Here is a 17,715-nt window from a genome sequence, read left to right as displayed (position 1 = left end):
TCCCACTCCCAGCCACGAGGAAAGGGCTGCCCGAGCGCTACCGGCTTCACAGTTTGCCGGGCAGCCTCCAGACCCTGCGCCCCTGGCTGGGAGCTTCCCCTCCCAGGCTCCAGCTGCACTGGGGAAGCGCCAGCCGGGGGCGCAGGGTCTGGGGGCTGCCCGGCAAACCGTGAAGCCGGTAGCGCTCGGGCAGCCCTTTCCTCGTGGCTGGGAGTGGGATGGAGGAGGGGGCGGAGTTAGGGCGGGGAAGGGGCGGAGTTGGGGCGGGGCCGCGGTGCGGAAATGGGTAGGGCCAGGGCCCGTGGAGGGTCCTCTTTTTTTTATTTATTAGATATGGTAACCCTAGTCAACCATGACTATAAAAGGGCTTGATCAAGGGAACCCATGAGCATAGATGGAGAGGTCCTGCAGGGAGAAACTTTGGAAAAATACGGATGCTTGTTTTGTTGGTGCTTTTTAAGTTAACAATAAAAGCTAACTCCAGGAACAGAGAACATTTGTACCAGTACCAGTGGGAACGTATAAGTGTGTTAGGTGTAGGGAGGGAAAATCACCAACTTGAAGAGGCTTTAAACATGGAAGGATGATTAGTGCACACAGCTTTTCTACATATTAACAATTACACATACATTTCCTGGGGTGTTCTTGCAGGAATGTGAAAACCTTAATTCTTGAAGATGGAAAGAGAAGAAAGATGAGGTAGACTTCTGAACCTGAATGAAACCCCACCCAATTCTCATTTGTTATTAATGTTTTTTATGATATAGAGGGAGGTGGTGTTTGAGTCTGCTATTATTACAGTCCATATATTCCTAAGGAGACTGACTTTCAAACTGACAGTATGTCACACTGGATGGCTTTCCTGTTCCTTAACCTTTTCTGCTCAAAAAAGGTGCTTAACAGCACAATCTTCTCCTGCCAGATAAAGACTTCTGTTTTCTGGGATATGACTTTGATAGCTTAAATTAATTGATTTTAACCATTTCTTATGCACAGAGTTTGAGTGTGACATTCTCCCAGAATAAATCAAGACTTATCTTTTTGAGGGTTGATTTTACCTAGTACTGTAATAAGACTAAGCTATCACCAATTGTTTTCCTTTCTTCTCTTCCCTTTCATTTTTCTTTCTCCTCTGTATTAATCTTCTTGCTCTGTTGATCCAAAAAACAAATGATCCAGTGTTCTAAATATACAATTGAGTGTTACATTTGTTTCCAGAGTGCTTGAGGCTGCTCAAATATATGCAAACTGCTGAACGTTTTATACTTAAGGCTACAGGCTGACTGGGTATGCCCTCTCCTCTCCTCTCACACATATTACAGCAGAGAATTGGGCACTTCATTTTCTGGAATGTAATTGTAATGTTTTAAATAAATACAAGGTTGCTTTATTTTCCTCCTCTCCCCAGCAAATGGAGGATGAAAAATTCAAAATAAAAATGCTGAAACTTTGATTTTTCTCATAAATTTAGAGTTGGTCAAATTTGTACTGTCAGATGTGGAAGTTGTGTGCAGGTATAAGTATTGGTTAGCAAGTTAGCTCTTTAATCTGAGATATTATCATCCTCTGTGTACGAAAACAAATGCAAAAGATTGTAAAACATTAAATAAGATGAGACTTTGGTTCTTTCAGAGAGACTATCTCAAATATTCCTCCTATCCTGTAAGTGCAAGGTGCTTGGCTTGTGTAGGTACCACAAAACCACATTTTAATGATCCTTTCCTTTTTTTCATTCATTTTTTCCCTACAGTCACATGACACAGTCGGCCACATTTGAAGACCCTCGAATAGAGAGCTGCCAAATCACCCCTCCAGCCCCTCGTAAAGTGGAAATGAGGAGGGATCCTGTACTGGGATTCGGTTTTGTGGCTGGCAGTGAAAAACCTGTTGTTGTACGCTCTGTAACACCAGGTATGATTTTTCCCCTTGCCTGGCCCCAAAAGCAGGGCTTTGAGACTTACTAACTCCCTTTCTGTGCTGGCTGTATTGCTGGCAGTGAGATGGATGTGCTCAGCTTTCCAGCATGACTGCATTGACTTTTAATGTTGTCTGCTAAGAGGTTTGATTTCTTTTTAAATTGAATTTAATTTAATAATTTTGAACTCGTATTTACACTGACTGAGGCCCACTGGGACTAAATACCATGGCACATGCGAGTACTATTAATGCATTCCAGTAACCAAGTGAATCATGAATGCTAGATAGCATTCTGAGGGTATGTCTACACTGCAATTAAAATCCTGCAGCTGGCCCATGCCAGCTGCCCTGGGCTCAGGGGCTCAGGCTGTATAATTGCAGTATAGGCATTCGGGCTAAGGCTGGAGCTCGAGCTCTAGGACCCTATGAGGTGGGAATATCCCAGAGCTCAGGCTGCAGCGCAGTTAAACAGCCCCGCTAGTCTGAGCCCCATTAGCCCGAGCCCTGCGAGCCTGAGTCAGCTGGCACAGGCCACCCACGGGTGTCTAACTGCAGTGTAGACTTACCCTAAATTCTGATATGCTTACATGCCTTTATAATGATGGAATGATGTCAGATTGGACTAGGGAGGTCTCAAGTGGGGTTCCACAGGGATCTGTTCTGGGTCTGGTGTTGTTTAACACCTTTATTAATTATCTAGATGTAGGTTGTAACGGTGTTGGGACTCACCACCACAGCGCCTCCTGCTGGTGACTCCAGGAATTAGCTCCGTCCAGTGGAGCACCCCCTCCTGGTGGTGTCCCATTCATCATCTCACCCTCAGTTGGCACATGGACCCGCATTGCTCCCCACTTGCAGCGTCCTTTTCGAGCCTCTGCCCTCCAGCAGTGCCCCTTAGTCCCTCCTCACCCCCTTCCGGGGGGATCAATCAGCTGTCTCTCTGCACCGCAGCCAATGTGGGCAACTGCACACCCAAAGTCACACCTCTCTTGGAAGGGGGTTGGTGCAGCCCAAGACTGCCACTCCCATCAGCCAGGTGTAAGGCAAGGGGGGGACCCAGGCCCACCCACTACTCTGGGTCCCAACCCAGGGACCCTCTAGTGGCAGCCATCCTGCCCTCCTCCTCTCCCTCTGTCTGTCTGTCCACATCCCTGAGCCGCTTCCCCTTCAGCCTCTCGCACCGGCTAGGCCCTTCGCCTCAGGGCCTGCAGTGTGGCAAACACCAGGCTGGAGTTTCCTTCTGCTCCCCCAGGCCTGCCCAGCACTGCGCTCTGGGCAGCCTTTATATAGGGCTGAGCCTGGCCCTGATTGGCTCCCAATAAGCCCTTTTCTTATTGGCTGTTTGTCTGCGCTGGCCTACTGGCCTGCTGCAACCTACGTTCTCAGGGATTGGGGCAGTCCACCCCACTACATAGATATAGAGAGCATAATGATCAAGTTTGCAGATGATACAAAGCTAGGGGACAGTTGCCAATACTTTGGAGACTACAGCTAAAATTCAAAGGGAACTTGATAAATTGGAGGCTGGGCTATAGACAACAAAATGAAATTCAACAAAGACAAAAGTAAGGTCCTACACTTAAGGAAGAAGTACACATACAGAATGGGGGATAACTGGCTTGGCAGCAGCACTGCTGAGAAGGATCTGGGAGTTGCGGTGGATCATGCCCTCAACATGAGTCAGCAATGTGATGCTGTTGCAAAAAAAGCAAATGCAACTTTGTATTAACAGAAGTATAGCATGTAAGTCATGGGAGGTAATAGTACTGCCCTATTCGGCACTGGTTAGGCCTCAGCTGGAGTACTGTGTCCCATTTTGATCACCAAAGGATGGAGAGCAGTGTTTTTCAGACTTCGGGTTGCGACCCAGTACTGGGTCGCAGCATGTCAGGCACTGGGTCTCTCTGGTCAGCAGCATCGACCGGGACGTTAAAGTCCCATCGGCAGTGCTGCCCAGCTAAGGCAGGCTAATGCCTACCTATTTCAACACCGCGCTGCGCCCTGGAAGCGGCCAGCAGCAGGTCCAGCTTCTAGGCAGGGGGCTACAGGCCTCCACGCTGCTCCCACCCCAAGCACCAGCTCCGCACTCCCATTGGCCAGGAATGGGCCAATGGGAACTGGGGGAGATGATGCCTCTGGGCAAAAGTCGTGTGAAGCTGCTTGCGGACCTTCTGGGGCGCAGCGCGGTCTGCAGTGCCAAGACAGGCAGGAAGCCTGCCTCTGCACACTAGCTGTGCCACTGACCGGCAGCCGCTGGAGGTAAGCCCATGCCCCAATCCTGCGCCCCAATCCCCTGCCCCAGTCCTGAGCTTCCCCAAACCTGGAACCCCTTCCTGCACCCCAAACCTCTCATCCCTGGTCCCACCCCAGAGCCTGCACCCAGAGCCCTGACCCCCTTCTGCCCCCCAACCCTCTGCCACAGTCCAGAGCCCCCCCTCCCACACCCTGAACCCCTCATTCCCAGCCCCACCCCGCAGCCCTCACCCCCGCATCCCAACCCTCTGCCCCAGCCCTGAGCCCTACCACATCCCCAGCTCCACTGGGTCACGGGCATCAACAATTTTCTTCAACTGGGTTCCCAGAAAAAAGTTTGAAAACCACTGATGTAGAGAAACTGGAAAGGATCCAGAGGCAAGTGACAAAGATGATCAAAGGGATGGAATACAAACTGTATGAGCAAACGCTGAAGGAATTGGGTATGTTTAGCTTGGAAAAGAAGAGATTAAGGGGGGGATATGATAGCAGTATTCAAATACATGAAAGCTTGCCATAAAAAAGATGGAGAAAAGTTGTTCTCTCTTGCCACAAAGGGCAGGACAAGAGGCAATGGGTTCAAACTACACCATAGCTGATTTAGATTAAATCTCAGGAAAAACTTAACTGTAAGAACAGTAGGACAATGGAACAGACTGCCTCGAGAGGTAATGGAAGCTCCTTCACTGGAGGTTTTCAAAAGGAGGTTGGACAGCCATCTGTCTTGGATGGTTTAGACCCAACAAATCCTGCATCTTGGCAGGGGGTTAGATGACCCTTGCAGTCCCTTCTAACCCTACAGTTCTATGATTCTGTAAGGGCTTGTATTTTGGAATATTGTTTCTCACTGCACTCGTTCCAAGCCCATAAATTTGTTAGCAGCAAAAAGCCAATATAATAGTTATTATTTTTAGCCATTACTATTGTTTGACTTTACTAGTTGACCAACTTCATTTAAAGAAAGAATTTTATTCTATTTTTTTCTATTCTGTATAGTTTCTTATACCACCCTCCTCACATAGTTTCTGAACCTCTTCCAGTAGTGCATTCAGTTATGTGACTAAACTATATTATGTATGATTCTTTCTTCTCTCATCCACTCATCAGGGTGAGAACTGAGTGTTCAGCATAGGGTTTTATTTTGGTAGGGATTTTGTTGTTGCTGGGGTTTGTTTGTTTGTTTTATGGACACTGCACTGTGTTTATATTAGAGAAGGCAAGATCAGAGAAATGCACCTTGCACTTGTCGGGGAAGGTGGTGAGGTTTGTGACAACCATTAGTTCTTGGGTGAGTTGGTTCCACAATCTGACTGGCCCCTGAGAAAGCTCTGTTTCCTATATAGAGGAATTTTGCCTTTGTGATAGAAAGTTCCATTGTGCCTGAGGAATGGAGTTGTTGATCATGGTCTTCATCCTGAAGCTTTAGGCAAACTTACAGACATGCTGTGCCCAGGCCATAGATTGCCTTGCAGACAAGGACAAAGACCTTGAACTTTCAATATTCTTTTGGAAGCCAGTGTAGAGAGCAGAAGACAAGCAAAACTGCCGGTAGAACATCTAAATGTGATTTGCCTAGGTGTGTGTGCAAAATGTGTTTGTACTGCTTGCAAATAAAGCAAATTATGCAGTTAGGATCTGGCCCCCCTGAAGTCCTGATTAATCTCAGACAGTGCTTTTCCCCCGAAATAGCTTTATTTAGTGTAACTCTCATATTTAAAGACCAGTTGGGGAAGCATATTTATATTCAATCACCAAAGTAAGAGTGGGGACAAATACAGTGGAACCTGTGTGCATTTGTACATAGTGAAACTCCATTTATAGTGGATCCAAAAGTAAAATAAAACCTCCAAACCAAACAGCTATAAGCACAGCTTCAGCTTGTTGTTTGAATGAATTGTGTCTGGCAGTAAGCATTTTTTTCTTTTAAGATTTCATCTTCTGTTTTATATCATGGTTACAAAGTTTAAAGACAAGACATTAGCATAAGTATAATGTTTCATTTGAGGCTGTGACACTGTGCTCCTTTTCCGTGAGCTTGTTATGGGAAGCAAAAAGCTTTTTGTGTGCTTCCAAAGAGAAAAGTTGTTGTTATAGTGGTGCAGGAGTGCCACTATACTTAAGGTTGCATCATGACATCTGTGTAAAAGTTGATCTTTCTAAGTCCTCTAAAATCAACATGCTTAGTCAGACTTTTTGAAACCTGTTGTGCCTTAGGAGAGTACCAGGTAGGGTTAATGACCCAAATCTGAAGTCATTTGAGACAGATGTTCCCCAAAATAGATTTTTTTTTAAGTTTCTAGGTTTTTGTTTGTTTGTTTTTACCCAGAACTAGAGATCAAACTATTGATCTGATGCAGGTCAAAATGGTCTCAGTCTGTCAAGTTTTGCCCAAGGGAGTGCCTGGCACCCATTAAATCTTTGGAGGACTCAAACTGAGAACAGTATTTATGAAAATGTACATTTTTACACTGCACATGCACCAATACAGAAGAATGACTAGAGGGTCTCTTCCAACATTTTATATGCTTTAAAGCGAGACTCTCTTAAGTGCTTTAAAATCAAAATGGTTAATCAGATGCTTTGAAATTTGGTGTGCTTCATGGGGATGTGTGGAGTAGCATTGGTAATCCAAATTTGACCAAAAGTTTTCCCGAGTTACAGCCCTCCCTGCCCCCCAAAAAAGAATCTCCTTCTGCTGCCTTATACTGTTAAAGTGAGAAGTATTAACAAAGGGATGAATCATGGACCTCTTGATTGCTGTGAACTCACTCCTCAATTAATATAACTAAGGATAATTTCATCGTAAGTCCTCACCTAAGACAAAAGAAGTTCTGGACCGGGAGGGTTGCTACCCTTTGTGAGTCATGGCTAGCAATTTTCTTCTGGGGACAATGTAATCAAAGTATTAGTGGGGGTGGGAAGGAATTAGACATGTGAATGCTTCCTGGGAGGGGAGGTGTATCAGGGGACGGAGGAGTGTGGGAACTGGGGGAGAGGAGTTTAGGGAACCAATAATGTTATGGGGGGCAGAAATGGAGATGGATGGTATGGGAGGCAAGAGAGTTTGAGGACTCAGACAAGGGAGACATGGCACCCTTTCAGCTCTGCCAGTGCACCCTAACTCCCTTGCACCCTGAGCTCTGCCTGTGCACTTCAGTCCCCTCATCGCAACCACCCTGCAGCCTCAGCTCTGCCAATGCACCCAAACCCCCATAAACTGCACATTAGAGCCCTGCACGGGACTATTTTTAATCCTGCAATACCCACTCCTACACACTCCCATATTATGGCAGCAGGTCCCGTGGGACCTGCCGGATCCTGGTCCTGCTGCAGGTCTCTGCACTAATCGGGCACAGGGCTCTATGCCACAGCTCTGACAGTGCACCCCAATCTGCCTGAACCCCAACTCCAAAGCTCTGACAGTACACCCCAACCTGCATGTGATGCATCTTGGGGGCATCCAGGGCTGTAAGTTTGTTGCCACATGCCTCCAGCACTCTCCTCTGTCTTTACCCTGCAAGTTGACAATAGATGGCTCCAAGTCCCTTCAAAGTGTCCTTGTGTTTTCCAGCCACTGGTCCCTGGATACCCACAGAAATCCCATATCCTCCATTCCCAAAGGAACAGTGTACCCCAGTTTACCAGCTTTACCTTAGACCAGTGGTTCTCAACCTTTCCATTCTACTATACCCCTTTCAGAGTCTGATTTGTCTTGCGTACCCCAAAGTTTCACCTCACTTAAAAACTACTTGCTTACAAAATCAGACCTAAAAATACAAAAGTGCCACTGCACACTGTTACTGAAAAATTGCTTACTTTCTAATTTTTACCATATAATTATAGATCGATCGGAATATAAATATTGTAATCACATTTCCGTGTATAGTAAGTGGCTGTCTGTATGAAATTTTAGTTTGTACTGACTTCGCTAGTGCTTTTGATGTAGCCTGTTGTAAAACTAGGCAAATATCTAGATGAGGTGATGTACCCACTGGAAGACCTCTGCCTTGCACCCCAGGTTGAGAACCACTTCCTTAGACCACTGCTCCTGTATTACACACAGCACTCGAATTCATTTATAGCAGATGATATCCTCCTTGCTACTTCAGACTATTAATTCCTAACAGGAGCATTTCTTTTCCTGGTCAAAAACCTAGGAAATTCAGTGGCAAATAATTATGTTAATACAAAGTTAAGGTTGAGTTGAGCAAAACTCAATCTTCTGAAAACTAGGAAATGCGCAGTTAAGGTTGCCCAGGCAACTGTAACCCTACCCTCTTGCAGCACTGCCACAATATGCCCTAGTAACACACATACCTTTGCTCGGCCAACCCCACAGTTGCTGAAAATGTATAGGCTCTTCACCTCCTTTGATAACCCATTCACGCTCACCTACAGGATTGCATCTAACACTATTAGAGAACAAAAAGGAATTTCCTGGTGGTCAGAAGTTTGAGTTTTGCTCATCTCAACCTTCTACAAGGGGATGATGTACCACCAAGAAATCATAACCTTACATTTCAGTAGAGTTGGAAACCAAAGCTGTTGGCCAAAGCTTTCATATCCGAGCGCCTAACATTAGAGTCCTACTGTAATTCCATAGCGGCACCTAAATAAAAGTGGCCTGATTTTCAATGGTGCTGATCACCTGAAGTTCCCATTGACTTGTTGGGGAAAATCAGGTCTTGGTTATTTAAGTGTCTAACTATAATTTTAGGAGCCTAACATCAGGCACTGTGGTATGTACATTTAGGTTGTTAGCTTTCTGGTGAGGGTGTATTATCAGCAAAGTGCTTTAGACCTCCAAGCCAAACCATATCTAATACCTGCACAATAGAGGAGGCTGTCCATGTGTTTATAATGGTCTACTAACCTCTGCTTATTTCTCACTTTTCTCCAGGCGGCCCCTCTGAAGGAAAACTTATACCAGGAGATCAGATCATAATGATTAATGATGAGCCAGTCAGCACTGCTCCAAGGGAGAGAGTCATCGACCTTGTCAGGTAGTTGATGCCTTCGTCCTACCAAATAAACCATGAGCCCAGTGGCTTACTGCCAGTACAGTCACTTGATATTGTGGCATTCTTGCCTTCTCAGAGCAGAGAAAGTGGAAAATAATGTTACTGAGCTTATAACAAATGTTGGTGGAATTGCGTATTACTGACGGGAAATTTCCTTACATATATACTGCGGGAGTATGAATAAATGTGAAAAAATATAGACTCATAGACTCAGACTTTAAGGTCAGAAGGGACCATTATGATCATCTGGTCTGACCCCCTGCATGCTGCAGGCCGCAAGACCCTTCCCTGGACTCTACCGTTGAAGTCCCCAATCCTGTGTTTTAGTGACTTCAATTGGCTGAGACCCTCCTGCTAGTGATCCCTGCCCCATGCTGCGGAGGAAGGCGAAAAACCTCCAGAGGCTCAGCCAATCTACCCTGGAGGAAAATTCCTTCCCGACCCCAAATATGGCGATCAGTAATACCCCGAGCATATAGGCAAGAGTCTCTAGCCTGACCCTTGTTGGCCATTATGCTATTCATGTACCATTGCTTGGTTTTCCTTGGCTACTATGTTTTATCATTAAACCATTCCCTCCATAAACTTATCCAACTTAATCTTAAAACCAGACAGGTCCGTCGCCCCCACCGTTTCCCTCGGAAGGCCGTTCCAATATTTCACCCCTCTGACGGTCAGAAACCTTCGTCTAATTTCAAGCCTAAACTTCCCCCCGGCCAGTTTGTATCCATTCGTTCTCGTGTCCACATTAGTACTAAGCTGGAATAATTCCTCTCCCTCCCTTGTATTAACTAACTATTAATTAATATATTAAAGTATCTCCAAAAAAGTTGTGCTTGAAGGACAGGCCACCTTGATGATTAAGGGTTGTATAATATGCAGGGCTCTAAAAACCCACTCCTCTGGTTGCTTGGGTAAGGGAAATGTTGGAACAGGTTGGCGAGTTGACTGGGACAGGGTACAGAGAATCTGGCATTTTTGGCTTCTTCCCTGAGGGGTGGGTTGTGGGGACAATCCTTAGAGCAGAGTAGGCCAGGTGGTTTCTGCTTTACACTGTTTTTCAGGACAGTAGTGGAGTGGAACTAAAGAGGGAACAGAGTAGCCTAGGATATGGGGCTCTCTTACCTTCAGGGTTGGGAAAGGCAGGAAGAGGTGAGCCTGTGAATGGATAAGTGCATATATGTGTCTGTGGGGTGGATGCGGAGGGGCTTTTGTGTAGTGCTTGAGTGTATGGCATGTGAGTTTGTGCGAGTAGCTGTGTGTTGGGTGAGTGAATGTGAGGAATGAGGGGGATAAATTATAAAAAGTACAAAACAGAGGGAGAAGGAGAGAAAGAAGATAGAGAACAGAAGACACGGTAGGAAAAGAAAGATGAAGTTTATTGTGGGGTTGAGAAAGAGAGAAGGAAAAGATGCAACATGATGTATAGCAGTGGGAAAAAAGTGGAGTGAAACCATAGAGATAAAAGAAAGCATAACAAAACTCAGGAGCTGGGGTAAGTTAGAGTATGTTTTAACAAATTTATTAAATAGAAAGTTGATTGACAATAAATATAGTACACAGTTGTTTTAAACTTCAGAGGCATGACTCTTAGAGGCCAGTGTGTTATATGTATTTTTTTCACTTGGGCTAGTACGCTTTTTCCTTGGGCTAGCAGGTGTCAGGGAAAATTTCAGGATCTGATTGTATACATTTTTTGGCTGATAGGTTAAATGGAGGGTCCTTCTCTCCAAATCTGGCAACCACCAATGTTGAAAGTAAATTGCCTGTGACGCTTTTCTAAAAGAGTCAGTTCTGAATTTCAATTTATGAACTTCCACAACAGCTGTGATTCTCTGGGATGCTGCAGATCACAATACATAGGATGAAGCGCATGAGAGTTGGGGGCAAAGTGTTCTCAGTCAAGGGGATCTGGTTGTGGAATAAAACTTCTATAGGAGACTGGGTGACTCAAAAGTTTACCATCTTTAGGAAATGCTGCATACCTTCCTTTTCAAAAATTATTTTCTACCATAGCAAGAAAGATACCCACAACAGTGACATGACATCCCTGAAAAATAAAAGAAAATAAAAAAATGTAACAACCAACTGAACCAATAAATAAAAACAAAATTCCTAAAACAGAGATCTATCACAAAAAGTGTTAAAGTCTCTATGGGGTCTATTTAGGAACTTTGCTATTGATTTTATGTGGAAGCACTCAGATATTACAGTGATGGGTGGCAGTATGAAACAGATAGTTTTATGTAGTATAAAGGCATCCGAAAGAAGTTTCAATGACCAGTTAAATACTATCATGTTGTAGTTTATATTCTTTTCCTGATTGTTTGGGATGTATAACATGTAAGTCCCATTATCAACAGTGGGATACAGCCCCATCTCCCTCCCCTGGTGTCAGTAATTTACAGTAATAGGAAAAATAGACTGTCTAATTAGGATTGAGGCAAATTGGGTCTAAATATGAGGGAGGTCTGTCTGTGAAGGGGAATTGAGAAGCTGATCCATGTTGAATATGAAAGTAATACTCTTTGATCATATTGACTCTTTAGTGTCTTTGCTATGCTGCTGTAAACAATCCTTTAAGTGTTGTTGAATTCCATCTTTTCATGGTGCTTTCCTTGTAGTTGAATTGTATCACTGCTCTCTACATGTGCCTGTCTCTGGGACTTTGTCAGAAGTTGCCTTTTCTTTGATGAGTTTCACAAAGGGCTGTATTAGCAGTATGTACATCATTCCACATAAAGAGCTTATCATCATTTCAACGTGGACATCTGGAATGATTAGACAAGGCATACAGTCACCACATCACTGCGCCAGTACAGTAGTGCATCGCTTTCATACCGTATCTAACCCAAGGTCATTCTTGGGTCGGACACATTCATATCTTTGAAAGCGATGCTTTGTCTCAGTTTGCAGCGCAGACAGAGGAAATTTTGAAATCTTGCTTTCTGACTGGTAGGCATATGTCTGCAGTCAGTGACAGGTAAGCTGTCTTCCCAGAGAAGGATATATATAAAAAAGATATAACCGCATAATATTGCAGGAGTGAGGGAATGGGGGGGGGGAGGATGCATGACCTCATTGTATACTGCAGATCAGGTATAAGAACTGCTTAGCATTAGCTATGTGAAAGTTGCTTCTATCCAACCCTGCCAGGAAGCTTAGTGCAAAACCAAGAAAAGATTTGCTTTTATAGTTGTAGAGAATGGAAGAAAAAAAATCAGTCTCATTTGAAAATATAGCCATCTTGTGCCAAATATAGAATAAAGCTTTAAAAGTGTTTTAACACAACGATAAAATGTTTTAAACTGAAATATGGGCAGGACTCCACGTTTCAAACAAAAGTATATCAAAATTAGAGTTGTCGAGCCAAGTCTTGAATATTATATCAGAGTATAGATTCTTTTTAATTTCTAATTGCATACTAATCAAATTCAAGTAAATGTAACGGGGAAATTTCTTTGTGAGAACAGTATTGTTATTGAAGAGAACATCAAAATGGGGATATTGATTAAATGTAACTTTAAATTCAAAGAAAGAAAAGATGTATACTTCAGAATCCACACCAAAAAATGGTATCTGAATTGTGATGAAATTATATAGCTGTCTTTTCCTATTCTGCCATTAGAAAAGACCACTTTCCCAACCAGTATATTTGCGGCATTTGTTTCCTCAAAATTGCCAGGGGCTACCGTTTTGCTTCACTTGCTTTCCTTTGGAGTGGGTGCTATTATTGCCAAAGCTCCTCATTAACTTTTTCCTTCCTATGTGATACAAAATGAGTAGAAAATTATTGTGATATACAGTGCACCAGCTTTAGTAAATGATGGAGGAAATACAATTAGTAGTATGAAACTTTGCACTGTTGCATCACTGTATCTCTTCATGAAATCTTAATATTTTATTAAGTGACTTGGAGGGCATTTTAGAACTGGTTACATTAAAACTGGTAAAGATGTTAACCTTCCCATAAACTGCCTAACTCTGCACTGAAGCAACATCTGGGTAGTTAAAAGGTTTCTCATCAGAGACACAGTAAAGGATTTTTTTGTTTATCTGTTTTTAAGTAGTCTGTAAATTGAGGAATACTATTGCTAGGCTGTGAGGTCTAGAGATTAGCAAGGATGTACATTATATAATAATGAACTGTGTCTGTAGTTTATTCTCATCCATCTCATTTTCCTTGATTCCTTCTTTACTAGTAACATTTAATTAAAGTCCAGGTCATCACTGAAACCCACAGTTGCAGAGATATTGGTAGTGCATGGTTTGCAATTGTAACATGTAAGCTCTCATTATCTCTGGTAATGTTCGATGGCTTTGGGGCTGTATTCTACTCAATTGAGCTATTTCAAGGAAGAGACACAGCAATCATGTTTATAATATATCCTAAAAAAGGCAGGTCACATTTTTATGAATAACTGGTGGTTGCATTTTAAAAGGGATCTCTTCAGGAGCAAATTAGGGAAAATTGGGAAAAGGAGATGAACTTGTTTTCAAGTCCATTTATAAATGTATCACTAATATCTAGGCAAGGAGTAGGCAAACTGAATACCAAATAGAGTAAGATCTATTTAAAGAACAGACTGTGCAACATTGTAGCAGTAGCTGCAGATCTTGTTTTTATTATACAGCTGATACAAATACTGTGACTCTTAAATTCATCACAGAATAATTAGCTATCTCCCATACTAGGGGATAGCTTTAATGTCAACGCAGATTTTTGTGTATTTGAAGGAGATGAACTGTGTCAACCTAAACATATTATATGGTATAGAAATTAATTGCTGACTAAATACTTGAAGTCCTTGGAGCTTCTGTAGTATTACATTTCTCAGCAACATTTCTTATTTTTATTAATTAGTTTAAAACTTGCATCACCACAGGTAAACAAGTCAATATAGCCAACTCAGTTTTATCACGGTTAGGTAAATATTTTTTAATGAGTCATTTGTCTCCTAATGTAATGTATATGTATGTAAGGGGTGTGTGTGTGTGTGTATTATGTATGTACGTAATGTAAGTATTTTGAAAATGTTAATATTTAGGAAGTATGTGTGTTTTATATGTATGTACATATATTTTATATACACATATACTCATTCTAAGATTGGCAAATTAAAGTATTTTTACTTAGCAATATGTTTAATGACGTTTACAATGTCTGTGACCCAAGGCACCCCTGTACTCACACCCTACACACTCCTGCAATAATATTTGTTCAAAATATGTCTTCTGAGGTATCATTTGAAAACTAACACAGTGGAATATATGTAACAACAATTTCATTGTGAAATGTATGTAACAACATTATGTGTACAGATATAAACTCTCTCTCTGTAATGTTACTAGGACATGTTTAAGACCAGACAGCCTAACATAGGTAAAGGGAATAAACAGGTTTGCCTAGAAAAAGCAACAAGTTTTTACCTCAATTACTTATTAGCAGTAAACAAAGCCATCAAGCTAAACTAGCTGGGTTTATACTGAACTCCAGAGACCGAGAATTAACATGTCTCGTGCATCCCAGACAGACACAAGAGACTGAATCATCAGGAGGGTTTCCTTACTTTTAAGACAAAGACAATTCCTTTGGGAATATAACGGACAGAGAGAGACTCCATCTTGATCCTTCACCTTAAAGAGACAGAAACCAAGCAATTTGTTCTCTGTGATTGGTTCTGGCCACGTTGGCCAGTAAAAAGATGAAAAGACTGTGGATGAGGAAAAAACATCTTGAAAAAAGATGGTATCCTGCTAGATGAAGTTTTAAACTTTTAGATGTGAGTTTTCACTTGTATTTGTTTAAACAACGAGGAGGCCTTGTGGCACCATAGAGACTAACAAATTTATTTGGGCATAAACTTTCATGGGCTAAAACCCACTTCATCAGATATGGAGTGAAAAATATAGTAGGCAGATGTAGTAGTCTCGTCCGGGGTTCGGCCCTCAGCAGGGCTGTGGGGTATCCCACCGCCTCGCTACACAGGGGCTGAGGCAATGTCTATAGCAGCCCAGCCCCTAGGTCAGGGCGGGGCAGTAACCAAATAGTCAGTCAGACACCCAGGCCCTTAAGCAGGGACTGCGTCAGTGTTTGTAGCAGCCCAGGCCCTAGGTCAGGGCAGGGCAGCAAGCAAATAGTTAGTCAGTAACCCAGGCCTTAAGCAGGGGCTGGGTCAGGGTTTGTAGCAGGTCCCAGCCTCTCTAGGCCAGGGAAAAAGGGGGGAGTCTGCCACCCAAGGCCCTCCCACTCCACTGCGTCCCAGCCCGGGGCCCTAGCAGTGACGGACGTTCGCTGCTGTCAGTGGGGATCCTGGCCGCAACACACTGACATCGGCTCTGGCAGTGCAGCAGCCAGACTGGGGTCGGCTGCCCCCGGGCTACTTCCACACTCCCCTTCATATGGTACCTGGGCCGTCCTAGTGTCATCAGTGCTCTCCACCAGCATTGGCTCTTCTGGGTAGGTAGCGCAAGGTAGGCTCGGTTCCTCCTCAGGGTAGCAGGAACGGGGCAGCTTTGCTAGTCCTCCTCAAGGTAGCTGGCATGGGGCAGGCTCGGCTCCTCCTCGGGGTAGCTGGCGCGGGGCAGGCTTGGCCAGTCCTCCTCAGGGTACCTGGCGAGAGGTAGACTTGGCAGGCCTGGTAAGTCAGCAGACCGGTCGCGGCCTGCGGCTCTCTCCCAAGCGGGAGCTCGGCCACGGACATCTGCTCTCTCTGCCGGCATGTGCTCCACTGAGCTCTGCAGGTGGGCTTTTATACTTCCGGGTCGGGGCCGTGACCTCTAAGGGGCGGGCGCCGGACCCGGTGGCTCTGCCCACATTGGTAGTAGGGGAGGTTCGGCCCTCAGTGGGGCTGTGGGGTATCCCACCGCCTCACTACAGCAGGTATAAATATACAGCACATGAAAAGATGGGAGTTGCCTTACCAAGTGCTAACGAGGTCAGTGCTAACGAGGCCAATTCAATCAAGGTGGATCTGGCCCATTCCCAACAGTTGACAAGAAGGGGTGAATATCAACAGAGGGAAAATTACTTTTTGTTGTGCTAACAAGGCCAATTTAATCAGGGTGGATGTGGCCCATTCCCAACAGTTGACAAGAAGTTGTGAGTATCATCGGGGGGGGAAATTAATTTTTGTAGTGACCCAGCCACTCCCAGTCTCTATTTAGGCCTAATTTGATGGTGTCAAGTTTGCAAATTAATTCCAGTTCTGCAGTTTCACGTTGAAGTCTGTTTTTGAAGGTTTTTTTTGTTGAAGAATGGCCACTTTTAAGTCTGTTATTGAATATCCAGGGCTGTCTCTACCTTTATTCTTTTATTTGATATCATTTAATCCATGCTCTTTCATAAACTTATTTTGCTTTCATTATAAATCATCAGTGTTGGGTAAATTCCATAAAGTGTGTGCTTCTAGTAAGCTGACAGGTTGTAGAGGCAGAGACCCTAATACTTTTTCTGTGAGGGTCTTGTGAGAGGGACTGGTCCCTACAATGGGACAATTTTGGGCTAATTCAGGGCTGAAAGGGTTTTAAGGTTAGCCTGTGTTTGGGTAACCTGGTTGTGCAAAGCCAGGGTGAGTCTTGTCAACTGCTAGGAAGCTGTTGGGACCAGAGCTCTGAACCAAAGCTACACAGCCACAAGACACCCAGAATTACTAGGCAGACCTTAATGCCTTACTGGCCTGGGTGAACCCAAAATGTCACAGTGACACACAAACATTTTCACCCAATATAACAAACTCCACCTCTGCTGAATAAAAATAAAGTTTGGCTATTAAAGGATTTGATAACAGCACTCTTTGCTTTAATACCACTGTAAATGTAAAAATTCTTTCCTTTTATTAAAGTAGGCCTCCAGTTCTTTCCATAAGTAGTCTGGTTTTTTTCTGTTGCAAAACTCACTCATAGATCATTGTTTGTTTCTCGTTTCAGTAGTGTTTTCTTGGGGTTATTTTTCTTGGTATTTGGATGTTTTATTAGAGGAAAACGTATTATTTTCACGTTAGAAAAAAGATGGGGTCTCTGAGACTAATTTACTGCTGTAATAACAGTATTTCAGTTGTTGCAGTATTCCACGAAAAGACTAATTGCAAATTGGAACAACTGAGGATAGTTCAATCCATTATGTGATGTCAGCCCTATTTCATATTTAAGAGAAGTGACTGAAAACCACTTCTGAAGTAACCATTGCCTTGGCAAATTAGCATATCCTGCAGCATAAAGATCTGGAAGGTTCTTTCCCTGTAATTTTACAATTTCTTTTTCTCTCTAATTTTACAATTAAAGAAGGTGCATATTGCATTTAATCACTACCATGGGATTTAAATACAGGATGCATCTTCTTTATCCATCTACCCATCATGGCTGAACATGCACACTGCTATGGAGTTTCACTTGATAGACTGTATGTACTCGCTTGATGGATATGGATGTCACTCTATCGTGGCAGGTAAAAAGAGATTCTTTCTTCAACAACAACATAGCAAAATAAATAAAATCAAATATAGTCAAGTACTGCCATATATTT

The 17,715-nt window shown here is 43.5% G+C and overlaps 1 protein-coding gene across 1 annotated transcript in view; it reads left to right on the top strand.

The window, feature by feature from the left end:
• FRMPD4 (FERM and PDZ domain containing 4) overlaps positions 1 to 17,715 on the top strand; it is a 448,829-nt gene that overhangs the window by 349,700 nt on the left and 81,414 nt on the right. Inside the window, exons 4-5 of the mRNA XM_034772197.1 lie at positions 1,751 to 1,911; positions 9,071 to 9,173. Coding sequence (XP_034628088.1) covers positions 1,751 to 1,911; positions 9,071 to 9,173 — 264 coding nt within the window. The remainder of the gene's footprint in view (positions 1 to 1,750; positions 1,912 to 9,070; positions 9,174 to 17,715) is intronic.

The sequence above is a fragment of the Trachemys scripta genome, chromosome 1, assembly GCF_013100865.1.
Source record: "Trachemys scripta elegans isolate TJP31775 chromosome 1, CAS_Tse_1.0, whole genome shotgun sequence".
Taxonomy (NCBI): Eukaryota; Metazoa; Chordata; order Testudines; family Emydidae; genus Trachemys; species Trachemys scripta.
Note: the sequence above shows the minus strand (reverse complement) of the source record. Positions and strands in the feature narration are given on the sequence as shown.